At 41.4% G+C, this 17,621-nt stretch overlaps 1 protein-coding gene across 8 annotated transcripts in view; it reads right to left on the reverse strand.

The window, feature by feature from the left end:
* Positions 1–2,291: 2,291 nt before the first annotated feature.
* Positions 2,292–17,621, reverse strand: part of LOC122945322 (microtubule-associated protein 2-like) — a 222,426-nt gene continuing 207,096 nt past the window's right edge. For 7 of the 8 annotated variants that reach the window (XR_006391113.1, XM_044304378.1, XM_044304383.1 and 4 more), the window contains 2 exons: positions 11,700–11,813; positions 2,292–2,900 (listed from right to left, as the gene is read on the reverse strand). Coding sequence is in view for 6 of the 8 variants with exons in the window: in XM_044304378.1 (XP_044160313.1) it covers positions 2,809–2,900; positions 11,700–11,813 (206 nt within the window). In the remaining 2 variants the exon portion in view is untranslated. The remainder of the gene's footprint in view (positions 2,901–11,699; positions 11,814–17,621) is intronic. The other variant, XR_006391112.1, reaches the window with a different exon arrangement.

Here is a 17,621-nt window from a genome sequence, read left to right on the forward strand (position 1 = left end):
TAATGAGAAAACCCCTTTAAGACTCCTATTAAGACAATTACCCCTTTAAGACTCCCATTAAGATAATGTATCCCCTATACACAATGTCTGAACAGCATTGGTCTTACTGCTGGGGCCCCCTGCCCCATAGAAGTATATGGGGCTAAGCTACAATACCAAGCACAGCTGCTATACAATGTACAACACTGTGCTTGGTTTGCTGAGAGAAGGCAGGCTGTATCTACAGAAATAAATGACACTGACATAAACGGCCATATGCTGCTATGATTTAACTTGCCTAATATGACAGCACTCTTTGTAGACTATAAAAGCTTCATAAATCTGGCAAGCATTATGTCTGTCGAGCAATGAGAATATTTGTTTTGTCCAGTACGAAATACCATATGTGTAATTCTACCTTTACTGCTGGATATTACATTGTAGGTAATTCAGTGTCCTCTAAAAGATCCAATAAATGGAAGACCTTTCTGTAAACATGCAGCCTCATGGAAGACCTTTCTGTAAACATGCAGCCTCATGGAAGACCTTTCTGTAAACATGCAGCCTCATGGAAGACCTTTCTGTAAACATGCAGCCTCATGGAAGACCTTTCTGTAAACATGCAGCCTCATGGAAGACCTTTCTGTAAACATGCAGCCTCATGGAAGACCTTTCTGTAAACATGCAGCCTCATGGAAGACCTTTCTGTAAACATGCAGCCTCATTGAAGACCTTTCTGTAAACATGCAGCCTCATGGAAGACCTCTCCTTAAACATGTAGCCTCAATTCCACCAAAAATGCACATTGATATTCTTACATGGAAGACTATTTAGGCGGGAAGCTTCTAAACCATCTTTTCTTAAAGGAAATAATGGTAACTCAATAAGAAAAAAAATCCAGACCAAGATCATGACTATGGTAGTCTTATGGCAGCTACTTATAGTTATCCTGGTTGAAGTTTCATCACCAATCAACTGATGCCTGCATTTTTTCTTACAAAAAAAAAGTGAGTTAACAGAGAGGGAATTCCATTCCAATGAGGACCCTCATCTATAGTTGTCCTTAGACATCCCAAGAGGAACAATGTAATAATTCAACTGAACACTGGCTGCTGAGTCCCACTGGGAGTACCAGTAACAGGAAGCAAGACACCCCATGATCAACTAAATTGTGGGTTTCTTCTTACAAAGAAATATTGTCTAAAGAAAACAACCCATCCGGTCCTCTTGTCTGAAGTCTGAATAGTAAAAAAAAGAACATTATTTCATGCAGTGTTCACTTTTTTCCATGTACAGCGACAATGAACAGCTCTTATCCATCAGGTTCCACGAGCCAGGCGGAGGTGAGAAGAGTGGCCTTTGGACCTCTGTCTGGCTGGTATACCATAGTATGACTGCATAGATGATTCTATCCCATAAAACACTATCCATAAAAAAAATGCATACTGCACAGTATACATTCTTAAAAAGGGAGACTATAAGTGATAAATGCCACTGTGTGGCATCTGACAGAGACCTCCATTTAACCTATACGTTGGGAGATTTTCTTGGCATATATACCAAACAGAGGTCAGAAATGTGACATGAACAGAGCCATACTGAAGTACATAGTATGTATAGGCATATGCCAATGACAGGGACGTCCAGTATTTTGTTACGATTTCTTGGTGTCTGTTCACGTGATGAGCAGCAGGGGCAATATTCGAATTTGCGATATTTCGCAAATATTTTGTAGAATAAGGGAGGGATGATCACCTGAAATGTATTGTGTTAAAAAACAAACAAACAAAAAACCGAATATTCGTTATTACGAATATATAGCGCTATATTCTAAATATTTGAGAATTCTCGAAAGTGCCGATATTCGCGCAAAAAAAATGCCTTTTGAATATTCGCGCTCAACACTATTCACGTGGATCGCCCCTTTCAAGTTTTTACAACTAACTTTTCGTCATTCCTTATGACTTATCCGAAAATGGAAAATGATGATATCAATAAATATATCATTGGGGAGTGGCGCAATCACTTCTTCTGCGAGTATACCACTATTTTTCTGGAACACTTACTAGTTATACATAGACTGAAAAGAGACTCTAGTAATCAAGATGAACCTTTCTCAGAGCAATTATACGATATTAACTATTAGATTAAATATAACCCTCACTGCTATTAGATTAGATAATATTGCTATTTCATAAGCATCTAGCCCATGACATAATATCTGCCATTACTATTTCTTGGTACCTCTTGGCACTAAGTTTAGTTATGGCCCTGAAACTTTCAGTGCTGAGGTTCTGGTCCCCACAGAACCCCCATAAGACCACAGACATCACACTTTCAGTCTACTGAGGTCAGTAAGGAGAGTGGACTAGTGAGCCAAAATTCTATGTCTGGGTTGGGGGGAAGCAAATGTCAGAAACTGGTACTTTTGACAAGGGTTTCCTAAAAGTATACTCGTCTGGACATACATGTCGTGCAAAACATACGTTCTGTTTTACATGTTGTTTTAGGCTTTTATGTGACTATTTCGGGAAGAAAAAACTGAGAAATCAAAGTACAAGAAAACTTGACTTGAAGAATTTGAGGATTGACTCCAGGAGGCTTCATTTTGCAACTTCATTTTCTTGTATGAGATTTAGTGAAGATACATAATGCATTATGGAGATGGTGTATGTTAATAGTAGGGGGCAGATACAAAGAAAGATATCTAAAGCACGATGAGAAGAGGATCAAGCTCTTCTGAACTTTGTCCACTAGTTACAAGCATTCTTTTCATCTTATGCTTTGCACTATCTGTTATATCTCCAAATTTGCATGACACTAATCTTACTATATGACCTTACCTTCCTCCACTGTTCCCATTTGTTCTGATGCTGGCGAAGGAGGAGGAGAAGGAGGGAGATTGGTCGTATCTTCCACAGCTAGAATAGAAGATAGATGAGTTATGGTCAAGGGTGTGAAAAAATCAACTAAATCAAAGGCCTAGTAGGACAGATGTATTTTCAATATGTACAGTTAAAGGGGTTGTGCCATGAAACATTCTCTACGTTTTTCAAACCATGGATCTGAACACTTTTGTAATTGCATGTAATTAAAATTTTGTATAGCCGCTGAGTTATTGGAGAAATCATCACAATTCCTTATAGGTCATTCAATTATCCTCTTCCATCAGATTATAAAAATTCTGCTCAACTTTATTAAGTATTTTCTATTCAATGTTATTGGGAAACTCAAAGACAACCTCTCAACTGATATATGTCAAGTCTAATATATGTTTTATTATTTTTTGTAGGAAAAATTAGAGGACTGGGACCACTCCTGACATGTCTGGTTAGTAAATTGTATTCCTCATAAAATTACAATTCTTGAGCATTCATTCTTATGACTCCATGTTGTGCTGTTCCTATATTACTCCTACTGAAAGTTTATGAATAAAGGTCCAACTTGGCTTTACCAGTTGGGGTGTGCTCCTTCTGCATGGTCTGAGACTGTCCTATCAGTGATATCAATGACAGAGACTCTTCCAAACTGGTAATAGCCAGGTATATTTTTATTCATAAACCTCTAGCAGGACTTACAGAAGAACGGCACAACATACAGTTATAAGGGTAAGTGCTCCAGAATTGGTTTTCCATGAGGGATGCATGTACATTGCTAAAGACACATCAGGCAGTCTGCAGAGAAACTTGGCCTTGGGCACCAGCGGACATTTCCGCATGACAATGACCCAAAACACACAGCAAAAGTGGTGAAGAAATGGTTAGCAGACAACAACATTAACGTTTTGGAGTGGCCCAGCCAGAGTCCAGACTTGAAGCCAATTGAGAATCTGTGGAGGGAGCTAAAGATCAGGGTGATGGCAACTTTAAGTTAAAATTTATAATTATGGGCAGCACCGTAGTTTCTAAAACAGACATGTCAGGAGAGGTGAAAGAACCTTTTAAGTGACCGTGCAGACAAGCCAATTTTTAATTTGTGAATTCACCTGGAAACTTTAATACAGAAAACAGTCGAGCCAGCATAATAGACAATGTAGTGGTTAGTGCCACTGTCAATTAAATGAAATTTGCAATGAAGGTTGCATATTCTGGGTTCCCTCGCACAGCTCTCCATAATAGGACATTTTGCAAATAAACTACACAGCAGAAGTGGGATCCATCTGTTTGTCTCTTAGTACTCAGTTAAGCAGCCCTGGATTTTGAAATATATAGGAACACACATATGGATCTGTCATCAGCAATAGGTGGCATTTGCTTTTAGCAAAACAACTATTAAATGCAAAAATAGATTAACAAAAAAGGAAAAAACTTATAATGGTGCATTGTTGGAATCATTTATACAAAGATATAGGCTCTTCAACTGATTTGTCCTTACATGGAATCTGCTGTTTTAACCATGCTAAATTACTGAAAGCTTAAGGTACGGTCTGGATGGGGAACAATGCAAATATATATTTTATGGAGCCTTTACTATCAGGGGTAGTAAACATATGAACTTTTATTCTGGCCAGGTTCTGCTGATGCAAGTGCACTGGCCGAGGGAGAGTACTCCCTTCTCCCTACATTGTGTGGTTCACAAGTCCTCCCCTTTTTTCTGACAGTCTCCTGGTGGATGCTACAGCTGTCTCAGAGCAGAGGAGAGAAGCTGTGAAACAGCCCAATGCAGAGAGCAGGATCAGAATTTGGCAGAATAAAACTTCATATTCACACCACTCCTGATAATAAACAGCTCATATATGTACTGGCTCTTCCCAGCCATCTAGTGGTTGTCACAGTTAAGCATGTTCAAAACATATGGCAGACTCCTTTAAACAATTTTGCGCACTTATATCTCATACCGTGTGTTTGCACTGTAATGAAATACTATAACCTATATTATCAAAGCCATAATTGCCAGCCCATTATTCAATATATTAACATAACAACTAATAAATCAAGCAAAATTACACGCCAGTTATGTTTTTAGATTTGAAAATTACAAAAATTACAAACTACCAATACTGAATGCACAGATGCAACACCCCTTTAAGAAGGATTAGGTAGCAGGACAACGCTGTCCATATGTCCTATATCCAGATTGCCGGACTGTATCACTCAGAGTGGAGAGACACTTCTTAAGAGCAGATCCTACTCTGGTGAACCTATGCTGGCCAAGTGTTAAATGTTTGGCCATCATTGGAATGGCAGGCATGTAATGCTACATTCCCCGTTCCTCCTAAAGCAACCCCTGCTAATGGCAGTATACAATTTTCCTTGGAAACAACATCTGATCATTATGGATTCCAGGAGTTATACCCTGAAGATCAGCTGATCATTGGAGTAGATTTAGTTGTTTGTTTCCAGAGGGGGTGAACTTAATGGGCAGCACGGTGGCTCAGGGTTAGTCACAGGCGTCTTGCAGCGCTGGGACCAAGGGACAACATCTGTATGACGTACTGATAGGGAACTTAGATTGTAGCTCTATTGGAGACAGCAAGTAATGATAATACTTGTAAAAGTATTGCAGAATACGTCAGTGCTATAAGTGGATGAAAGAACCCCATATTAGAATATTTTGACCCATGGCAGCATGATTTACATACATTGGAGGGCACAGAAGACATTTGGTGAGTCAGAGGGTTGCACGACCAGTTCCTCATGGCAATATTTCTTTAAAATAACTGAATTGTCTGGCTATGATTCATAACGAGGTGAAATTAATATAAGTTTATAATATATTTAGTCATCAGAAGTTGAAATCACTGCCATTGTACTGGCAGACTTGGTAGGAACGATCGCCCCGACAATCTGGCAGTGTAAACCCGCCTTTAATCTGTAAGTACAATGTTAATGTCACCTCATGTTCAGGATAATGTAAGTAATAAAAATGTTGACGCCGGCTTACGCACAGGGATAATGCAAAAAACAGTGTCTTCCCGTCTTCATGGTCCACATGTAAAATATTACTGTTTCCCTATTCCTGCTCCACAGGCGATCACATAACAAGCTAATCTTATTCACTCAATGGCCTTACAAAATACACAGCCTTACTGGTATCATTTTTCAGCTTTTCCCCCTATAGAGAAAAAATACTTAAAAAGCCATTTTCTCTGTGTGTGCCACTGCACGATGACTGCATTCAATGCCAGCTAATTTTGCCATTGAGTGCCTACCCTTCAACGGATTTCAAATAAAATCTGCTTAAACAAATTCCCAAAAGTAAATGTTATTGAATGCATTTCAGCAAATCTAACCTGCAATTCTAATGTGGAAAATATAATGGAGACAAATATTTGAGTACTTAAAGGAACAAGACACAACGAGCTCACGGATACCAGTTGAGAAATGTATAGCCGGTCTGGAGGTAAAGATCACGCTAACTTCCATTGAACCTATTGATGTCATGTAAAGGACCATTGATCATTTAGGTTCCAATCAGTCATTTATTGTCACGTACTTACCAGTCTGCTCTCCCACGGTGAGTCTGGCTGCACTATGGAGGCGCTGCGGGCAGTGCTCTGTTGCTACGGCAACCAGCCCGCTGACCGGCATCACATGCTGCTGGCCACAGTTGCCTGTGATTTGTATTCCTGCCTCATTAGCTAGATTTTGTTACTCTGGATCGCTGACCTTTTGCCTGTTTCTCTGACATTGCCTCTGATTGCTGATTTTGCCTCTGATGTCACCCTCCTAGTATTTGACTTGCTTGTTATTTGGCATTTGCCTGCTGACTTTGTCTCTGACTTTATCTCCTGGTTGCACTGTGCTGTGTATTTCACTTAGCGTTTGGATTCGGATCAGGTTCTGGTTTTGTCTGTCTGGTTTTGATCTCTTTCTGTCTGACTACTGTTTTACCCCACTAGGTTTAGGCCCCTGCATTTAGTTAACTCAGGGGCATCGCCAAGTTGAGGGACGCCATCGTGCAAGTAGGTAGGGACAGTGGTGCAGGTGGAGAACAGGGCTGCACTGTTCCCTACCTTTCATGGCATTTATGTTCTGAAGGTACACTATTGATATTTTTGCCATGTTAAAAAATACAACACTGGACTATCACATATAGACAGTACAAGACAACAATCATTTTATAGGGTGAGGTTAGCCACATGGACCTTATTTGTGTGACTTCTCTATGTGTTTTAGATCATCGACAAAGCTTCCAGGACTTTCACAATTAGTTCTGAGCACCTGAATCTCCATACAAGGTCAAGCCGGTCCACCAGAATACTAGAGGTTCCTCCAAGGGCCCAAGCTCTTACACACCAGATATCTTACCACCATATATCTATTAAACCTTAAAATTCAATGCAAGGCTGGCTCACAACTGAGCTCCCATCGCTCATGGATGAAGTTATCTTTGATTACCTCTCCCTGACCATCAATGGCATCTAGAAAGTCTTCCTCCACTGATAGATGAATAGCTGATGACAGAATGTCTTCAAAGAATGAGGAGGAAGAGACAATATGTGGAAGAGGCTGGTGCAATATAGAACAAATGCCTGGAAGAAGAAGGCTGGGTTTCCATGTTCAGGTTTTCTGATGAAGTTTTTGAAGCCGAATCCAGGTGGAACTAAAATGGAGAGTATGTATAAAGGATAGATACTACCTCACCTTTTTTTTAATCCACTCCAAAAACGGTATCAGAAAATCTGAAAATATAAACCCAACCTGCAAAAAACAGACATTACAGACCAACAAACTCATTTATAATAAAAAAAACAAGAGGAATGAGGGACCTGCTCGTTAGAGCTTGCAATCTACGAGGAAAAGGGAGTGACACAAAAAGTTAAAGTGCTTGTTTTGTACAATGGCCTAGCCATATTTATATACTTTGGGGGGGGGGGGGGGAGTACAATAACAGCTGCATGAGCCAGTCACTCACCCAGTATCTTTGTGTCACATGCATTAACATGACCATAGTGTTTTGCGGTCCACAAATTGCAGATCCACAAAACACAGATACCAGCCTGTGTGCGTTCCGCAATTTGCAGACCGCACATGGCCGCCAATATGATAGAAAATGTCTATTCTTGTCCACCATTGTGGACATGAATAGGACATGCTCTATCTTTTTGTGCTGTCTGCTAGTGTTGAGCGCGAATATTCGAATAGCAAATTTCTCTCGCGAATATCAGCACTTCGATAATTTGTGAATATTTCATTTTTTTTCCATCTGAACCCATTAGTGATAGTAAATGTAATGGGTTCAGATGAAAAAAAATAAGAATATTCGTATTACGAATATAGCGCTATATTCTACATATTCAACAATTCTACCAAGCCAACCCAATAGGAAAGTTGCCTAGCCCTTAGGGTGATAAAAGAGTATAAGGAGTGTAGGGTACATTGTTGAATGAAGGGATGAGGTCCTGAGGAATAACAGTGGGGACAGAAGTCAATTTATGATGTAGTTCTGCCTAAAATATGTAGTTTACATCACAATTTAAACTGTGGCTGTTAGAGAATAATGTGGATTTTCCAGGGTAGCACATTCCAGAGAACTGGAGCAGCACATGAAAAGTCTTGGAATGGAGTAGGAGGTTTGGATTGTGGAGGATATAAATCTTAGGGATGTATTACACTGCTCAATATTTGTACAGTGCTAGTGCCGATGGAAGATAAACATATCCGTCGGTGCTTCTGATTACGCAGGCTGATGAATACTGAATATTGGAGGAACGATTGCTACCGCAGTTGTTCCTCCCTCATTCTGTCCTATTCATTACCGGCATTACACCGGAAGATGTGCTGCCTAAAATCGTGCATCTTTCATCCTGATGAAAGATGCCAATTTGCGTATGAACGGGCATTTGCTTCTTCACCTGCTGATTGGCCACTTGATTATACAAGCCGGTCATTGGGAATGAGCATTCATATTCCCAATAATTGGCCCAAAATCGTGCAGCGTAATTGGGCCTTTAGGTTGTTGGCAGAATGTAAAGCACCTGTATGGTGATAGACAGAAACAAGGGAGTCAATATAGGGAGGTGCAGCACTGTGGAGGGCTTTGTGGATGAGATGTGAGTATGATAAGTTTAAAGAGTCACTACTTTCGCACAATTTCATTTAATAGGGAAAGGTGTAAATGGCACATTTTGAAATCACTTAAATTAAAAGTATGCCATCATCCACCTGAAAAAATCTGTAAAGTCATGGCCATAAGTGGGTCTCACTTCTAACTAATTTGCAATCCACTGCCTGTTTTCAGACAAGATCTGTCCCTAGTAACAGATACTCAGAAGACGGCTCACAGTAAATGGGGGCATGTCAGAGCTAGATGAGATCCCGAGCCTGATGAAACAACTGCTTCTACACTGAGAAGGGAGTCGCCCCATGCTTGTGAGAGAAATTCACCTAGCTGTGCAGCTGAAACAGGGAATAAGAACTAATTTTGGACAGCAAAATTAACCTGGCTGCTGCATTCAATAGTGCATTCAAGTTGGAAAGGGTGTAGTTTGGCGATAAGAGGCATAAAAAGACTGTATAACCAATGCAGAAAAAAAAAGCATCATTTATGTAATCCTAATCCCACAGAGATTAATTAGGTAGAGAATAAATAATTAATATTATCCATTCCATGAAGGATAAGTAAGACCCAATTTATATTCTGTGCTAAGCATTCATGTTTCCAGGCCCTGGACTGGCATGTCTTTATTGCGGCTGCCATGAGCTAATTAGCTTTTACCGCAGAAGTAATGTACCTACCTGTGTTGTTAGGTTGTGTCTCTTCCAAATTGATCATGTTGCAGTTTTGGAAGCCAAAACCAGAAGTGGCTCAGGAGAGACAGTATAAAAGACAGATACAACTTCTCTTTTTTTGATTCACTCCTGGTTTTGGCTTCCAAATCTGCACCAGGAGACTTGATTGTGTGGTTGTACCTTAAAAGATATGACCACTGTAATATAGTTCTACCTTATTGATAATGGTTTTGATTCTAACAGCAGGTTCTTGTAGAACCTGGAGCCACTAGTGTACAATATGACCAACAGCTGGGGAGCCACAAGCAGGGGCCTGGGAGGAAATTTTGCGCTTATCAGTGATATTATACTGTTGTAATTTCTTGTGGAAAGAAGACCATCCACCCTGGGGGAACAAAATAATTTAACTGTACATGAGGGAGTCAGAGAATACCCAGCATGTAACATTGGAATGAGTTCTTTATGGCTTTCGGGTGTGATATCGAATATGAACAGCAAGCACATTCAGCCATGTGTCATACTTTGAGTAATTGCCTGGCCAGTAATATACGGGGTTGGGTAAATCTACTGTTGCCATGGCTGAGACATTTAAAAGCTAAGACATTTAAAAATTAAAAAAGCATCTGTTTAAAAGGGTTTTCTGAGTATCTGATTGGGGGGGTCCAATACCCAGGACCCCACCAATCAGCTCTTTGAGAAGGCACTGGCGCTAACAGTAGCACCGCAGCTTTCTCCCTGTTTACCAACCACAGTGCTGTACATTGTATAGCAGCTGTGCTTGGTATCACAGTTCAGCCCCATTCATTTCAATGGGGATGAGCGGCACCTAGGTCATGTGACTGATGAACGTGACGTCATATTGCCTAGGGAAAGCTGCGGGAAGGCAGGGGCGCCACTTTGAGTGCCAGTGTCTTCTCAAACAGCTGATCGGCAGGGGTCTCGGGTGTTGAACCCCCACCAATCAGATACTGATGACCTATTTAGAGGATAGATCATCATTAAAAATATCTCAGAAAACTACTTTAATCCCAAATATATGACAACCATAATCACATTATTCACATTTTAATACCTCAGGGAGACATGTACAAAATACATGAAGGAAACGGAAAGGATGGGGTCATCTTTCTACCTCATTTACAAAACAGAATTGCAGATTGTTTTACTCGTTTTCTACCATATTTTATGCTGTAACCGAGATGGACATAGTCCACTCTGGAAAAGTTGAGTAGATTCAAGAAAACTGTCTAAAAGAAAAATTGGCTTTGTTGCCCAACGCAGCCGATCTAAGTGCTTCTACATTTAAAGTAAATAAACATCGGGATATATAAGACCCACCCTATAGACCATCCCATAATGCCCCCAAAATGACCTGAAATGCCCACAGAAGGGGATACGATGGGGCTTACAATAACCGTGCCCCTTTTGTGACCCAGTTAGTGAGATTGTAAATTAGGACACCGTTTATTATGAAAATACTAAGTGAAAGCTGTGATTGGTTGCTATGGTCAACAAAGACAGTTTTTCTTTTCGACAGTTTCATGAATTTCCCTGATTGTGTTACCCCTAGTGTGGAGGGAGAGGGGGTGCAAGATACAGCGATTCAAAGACCATCAAAGCAAGACTCTCTGAGTCACGCATCGCACTCTGAAATAGGCATATCACACGTGCCCATTTTCCATCAACTAACTACCACAGAAGTCCTTGAGAGCCAGCAAGGTATCTGATGCACTCCAGAGTATATGGGGATCTGATTTGATTTGCGGCACACAATTGACCATGATATTATTTAATATATTTCATTAGGTTGGCATTATCTGATTGCTTTTGACATATGTGATGGAGAAAAACTGACATATGTTATGGTTACACACATTGATGTCTATACAATGATATATCATGATTAGTTCTAAAACTAAGGAGGAAGCAGGAATAGTTTAAAGAACGGCTCATGGTGCAGAAGAAATCTTGCCCCATGTACATTGCTGAATAGGACTCTGCAAGACCGTACAAACTGCACTCACATCCCAATACACCCTGATTTACCTAATGGCAGATCTCCTGGAGGGCCCTTGAGTTGGACTTCCTTCTCCTGTTCACCTCTCAGGACCGCTACAGCATCAGCAGTTACTACTTGGACTATGCGTGCAGATACCTCCTCTGCCGAAGCACCAAATGGGCAAAACAAGACAAGTAAACAATACAGACATCGTTAATATAAATGGGCAGGGAGGTAACAAAGTCACAATAAGAATGGAAAGTACTATACTAGGAGATACCAATATGAATCTGATTATTATTATAAAAATAAAAATTTGATCAAAAGTTAAATATATGTGTACTGGACCTAAAGTTCTGCTCAAACGGGTTCTCTGTGTCCAGGATATTGATGGCCTATCCATCAAATATCAGACCTTTGGGATCTGAGTTTCAGCACCCCCCACCGCTCAACAGTTTGAAGTGGTGGTGCTCTTTAATTGTTTACATTAGTGCATACCATCTACTTAGCAGCAGAGGTGCAAAATTTAGCAACTTCAACCCACTCAAATGAACAGGATTAAGCTACCACTAAGTAGACGGCATGCATGTAGATGGACTCAATATCTAGAACCTATAGAACTCCTTTAAGGATGTTTAAATGATATGAGTATGAAACAAGAATCCAAATAAATGAAATTGTGGTATTGATACAGATGGTGTTTAGAATCATTATGACAAGGTGGAACTGCCAGAACACAAGGAAGGAAGTGTTGTCATGAGGACACTGAAAGAAGAAGGGTTTGAGCCTGTAGCTGATTATCAATGATGTATCTTCAAGCGTCGCAACAATAATTTATAACTGCTCTCTATACAGTGACATATACAGTGGCTGTCAATCATTGGTTAGAATGGTGGGACAAGCACTCAGCACTTTAATATAGAAAATTCATTATGTTCTTTCCTAGCTGCCAAATGACACCATATTTACTTGTGTCCAATGGACCTTTCATTACATTGCACTTAAGGCGTGCCTAACCTTTCAACAAACTGCATTAATCAATAGTACAATGTGTGTACATGAGATATAACACTATTTCTGACCACTATATGACCATTAGCAGTTTTCTTTTGTACATTCTGAACATTTTTTTTGCAGTTCTCTCACACATAGTGGGTGAAGACTAGCTGCCATCCACTGAACACAGAAAGTAGAGGAGAAGCTGCTTCCTAAGCATCTCTTACTCACTCAGGTAAATGCCAGCTACTCAGCTGAATAAGCCAGTCACGCATGCTGTGTTCCATCCTTCCACTGCCACCAGTCGAGCAAAGGCAGTCATACAGAATAGAGATAAGCATATGGATTTGTACAAATCAATTTGTTCATCAAACAGAAAGAGAGGACAACCTCTTGCTGCTCAAGCAGCTCCCACCTCCGGCTTGATTGACATGGCTGGACAACTCTCCCACTGCTTTGAGTAGCTTTTCAAAATCAAGAGGTTATCAGATCTGCAGATATTGGAGTTAACGGGGCTGTCTCAACTTGCACACTTTTGTCTGGGTCCCATAGGAGAAGGGAGAGCAAGCCGGGCATCATTTCATGTGGTATCCTCTCTATTTACCTCTATGGCACTTCCAAAATAGTGAAGCGAAACACCCATAGTGATGAATGGAGGGTGTTAAGCATGCTCTCCCTTCACTTCTGGGTCCCGTTCTGAAGATAGTTGCAGGTCCCAGATGGCACATCCTAGCGTGATAGTTCATGATCATGACTAGAGATGAGCGAATCGAAGCTGATGAAGTCGAATTTGTTCCGAATTTCAGGAAAAATTTTATTCTGAACGAATGCGAATTTCCTTGCGCTTTGTGGTAACTAATCGCAATTTTTCCTAAAATGGCAGCTAGACGGCTACAATGGTGGCTACACGTGTGAGGACATGGGGCAAGGAACTCTGGGAAGACGGGATGACCCATAATGCCATCCATGCAGCCAATCAGCAGCCAACCAGCCCGGTGATGTCACAGCCCTATAAATACGGCAGCCATCTTAGAGTCTGCTATTCATTATCGTACTTTGTTCAGGGACAGACTTGTATGCAGGCGCTAGGGAGAGTGAAAGAAAAACTAATTGTTAAAGAAAAAAAAGGAAAGAAGCGATTTACTAGTGCAGGGAAAGGATAGTGAGAGGAATAGTTTCACAGGCAGGGAGAGACATGTGCAGATGCTAGGGAAAGTCATAGGAAAATCCCCATTGTGAAAAAAAGCGATTTACAAGTGCAGGGAAACATTAGTTGGGAATCCAGATAGTCTCATCATACAGCTGTGTCATTCCAGCAATTAGTTATTAGGGTGCAAGTGCTATGTTGAAAAGCCTTTAGTGGCTTTTATCTGTGGAAAAAGATAAATATATACGCAGGTCACTTTTGCTGTTAACTGCGCTAATATTTAGTGGCCTATTTCACTACAATACGAGAAATATTTACGCAGGTCACTTTTGTTGTTATTTGTGACTAAAAGAGTTTATTGCCATATTTCTTGAGAAAAGGAGAAAAATAGACAAAGTTAATATTTGCTGTTATTTGCCTAAAAGCGTTTATTGTCATATTTCACTACAATACGAGAAAAATAGATGCAGTTCACATTTGGTGTTATTTGCGCTAAAAGCGTTTATTGTCATATTTCTAGAGAAAAAGAGAAAAATATTTGCAGTTCACTTTTTCTGTTATTTACTTAGAGATCGTTTTGTGGCCTATTTTAGTCCAATAGGAAAATATATACACAGTTCACTTTTGCTGTTATTTACGCTGAAATCGTTTAATTGCCAATTTCAAATCCTTTAGTTGCCTATCTCAGTAAAAAAGATAAATATATTTGGCGCTTTTAGGGGTGTTTTAATTTGCTTTTAATTTATTTAGTTCAGCTAAAAGTATGTCAGACAGAGAAGTGCCAGGCCCTGCACAGGGGAGTGTCAGAGGCAGTAAATGATTCTGGCGCAGGCACAGGTCGCAGCAGAGTAAGAGGGCGTGGCAGCAGGGGTTTCTTCCCGAAGGCCTCAGGTCCACATGTCAGCTAGCGGTCGTGTCTTAACCAGCAACCCAGCGGTTCTTGATTGGTTGACTGGATCTTCGCTTCGTCGCAAGTGACAGCAGCACCAACAGCCTGAGTCTAGAGTCGCTGATGAGCAGTTTTATTCATCCGCATAGTGAAGAAACTACTCACCAGCAGCAGCAGGTAGACCTGGAGCAGGACCTGAACCAGCAGGTGGTGGCATACTTTGACAGCACCCTGCCAGCCATCATAGAAGATCTGCTGGACTACTGGGCAGCCAAACTGGATTTGTGGCCGCAACTGGCCGAGTTTGCCCTGGAAAAGATGTCCTGCCCGGCCAGTAGTGTGGCATCAGAGCGGGTGTTTAGTGCAGTGGGGACCATAGTTACCCCAAGAAGAACTCGCCTGTCCACCCAAAATGTGTAGAGACTTACTTTTGTCAAGATGAATCAGGCGTGGATCAGCCACGATTTCCACCCACCAATGCCTGATGCATCAGATTAGATCATCCATCTCCACACTATGTCACCGTGCCACTCTGTGGTATCATGCTGCTGCTGCTGCTGTTGCTGCCATGTCCACACTATGTAACCATGCCACTCTGTGGCCTCCTGATGCTGCCATCTCCACACTGTCACCGTGCCACTTTGTGGCCTCCTGATGCTGCCATGTCCACACTTTGTCACCTTACCACTCTGTGGTATCATGCTGCTGTTTCTGCCATCTCCACACTATGTCACTGTGCCACTTTGTGGCCTCCTGATGCTGCCATGTCCACACTATGTCACCTTGCCACTCTGTGGTATCATGCTGCTGCTGTTGCTGACATCTCCACACTATGTCACCTTGCCACTCCGTGGCCTAATCATACTGCTGCTGTCGCCTCCACACATTTTGTCATTGTGCCACTCTGTGGCCTCCTGATGCTGCCGCCACCTCCAGACCCTGTCATTGTGCCACTTGCTGGTCTCCTCATGCTGCTTCTCACCACTATGTCATAGGGCCACTCTGTGGACTTCTCATGCTGTTACTACCCTCCCCACTCTATGACGGGGTCGCTATTCTCCTTGTTTGGCCTTGTTGAAATCACCATTTATTTGACCTTTCTTCTGACGCACAACAGATCCTGTCTGTGTAGCAGCTGTAAGGCCTGTAGGGTCGGATCAGAATTGGCTTATGATTTGGTAGCCAAAAGCAGGAGTGGGTACAAAACACAGAAGACATGCAAATATTACCTTCACGTGTCATCTCTCTTTTAGATCCACTCCTGTTTTTTTGGGCATTACTAATACTCATGGATTACTGAGAAAATGCTGACCGAGTCATGGCGTATGCTCCCCAGACAGGATCAGTTTTTTTGTGGGTTATTGTTCTGACGGATCAGAGGAAGGGCAAAATAATCAGTGACTTCAACACAAACTTACTGCTGACACCCTCTCCACTCTGTCAGGGGACTCAACTTGTATAAGAGTTTAAAGGGGTTCTGCACTTTCAATTAACTGATGATCTATCCTCTGGATAGATCATCAGCTTCTGATCGGCGGGGGTCCGACACCCGGGACCCCCGCCAATCAGCTGTTTGAGAAGGCAGCGGCGCTCCAGCAGCGCCGCGGCCTTCTCACTGTTTACCGCCGGGCCGCCCGCCCACTGACGTCACGACTTGTATCAACTACAGTGGGCGCGGCTAAGCTCTGTTCACTTGAATGGAGCTTAGCCGCGCCCACTGCAGTTGATACAAGTCGTGACGTCAGTGGGTGGGCGGCCCGCCGATCAGAAGCTGATGATCTATCCAGAGGATAGATCATCAGTTAATTGAAAGTGCAGAACCCCTTTAATAGAACAGGTTCTGTGGACATCTATATGGAATCAGCTGCCGACGGTGTAAAAGGAGTGCGCTTCTTCTGGCGCTAACATTGACCTGTAAGGCTGAATTAATACTTGAGTTATTTGGTCAGTTTTGGCCCCGTGACTGCCCTAATAAGTGAAGCGTGCAGTGATTCTAATAGCGACGCCTGTCATCTGCATGTCATATTTCACTACCCCAGCACACTCCCTATGCATGTTACTGCAAGGCACAGTGTTCTACACCACTATAAAGGCTCTCTGCAGCCCAGAAATAGCCATTTTTTATTGTGACTCGCCGTGAATATATTCAGATCGAAGCAAATTTTTTCAGAAAATTCGCCGAACCAGCCGAATCGAATTTCAGAGAAATTCGCTCATCTCTAATCATGACATTTTTCATGATCTTTATTGAAGGTATTCAACTTGCAATAAACGTAGGAAAGAAATATAAGTTTATGTGTAGTGTCCATTTTAAATATATCAGTTAAACAAAAGAAGAGGATATGTTTATGGTGACCATACTCTTTTTTCCTATGCAATGTCTTAGACACAGTTATTGTTAATCAAACAAGACCAAAGGAACTCAGGCTTACCAAAAAATAGAGAGGTGTGAAGGTACTACAGATGTACACTGGGCCTTTAAGAACACATGTCCAACCTTTGGTTCTCTCAAAAGGCTATTATATTAATTTAGACATGACTATAACAAAAAGAAGCATGTAACTTTTTGAGAGTACACAGAAATTCGCATTGGCTAAATGTAACCAGGCTGCCTCCAGGGACTTCCTCAAGAGCAACATTGCTTCATATCTTCTACTTTGATGCTTATTTAAAAAGACAAGAGAAAGGAGCACTGCGGCGGAAATTGTGTTTTTACTATTAATGATGCTGAAAAAGGGACAGACACTTCTGAACTAATGGAAGTCCTCTATAAATAGCAGAGCCAGACGATTTAATTTACCCTTGAAGGCTTCATACAGAGATTCCTCTAACTGTACTTTTCTTAGGGTTCACTCAGAGTTCAAGGAACAGGAAGGGTACAGATGGCTAAAACACAGTGTTTTAAATCTAAAGTAGTTTGTACATTTATGTGTTTTT

The sequence above is a fragment of the Bufo gargarizans genome, chromosome 8 (genome assembly GCF_014858855.1).
Source record: "Bufo gargarizans isolate SCDJY-AF-19 chromosome 8, ASM1485885v1, whole genome shotgun sequence".
Lineage (NCBI taxonomy): Eukaryota > Metazoa > Chordata > Amphibia > Anura > Bufonidae > Bufo > Bufo gargarizans.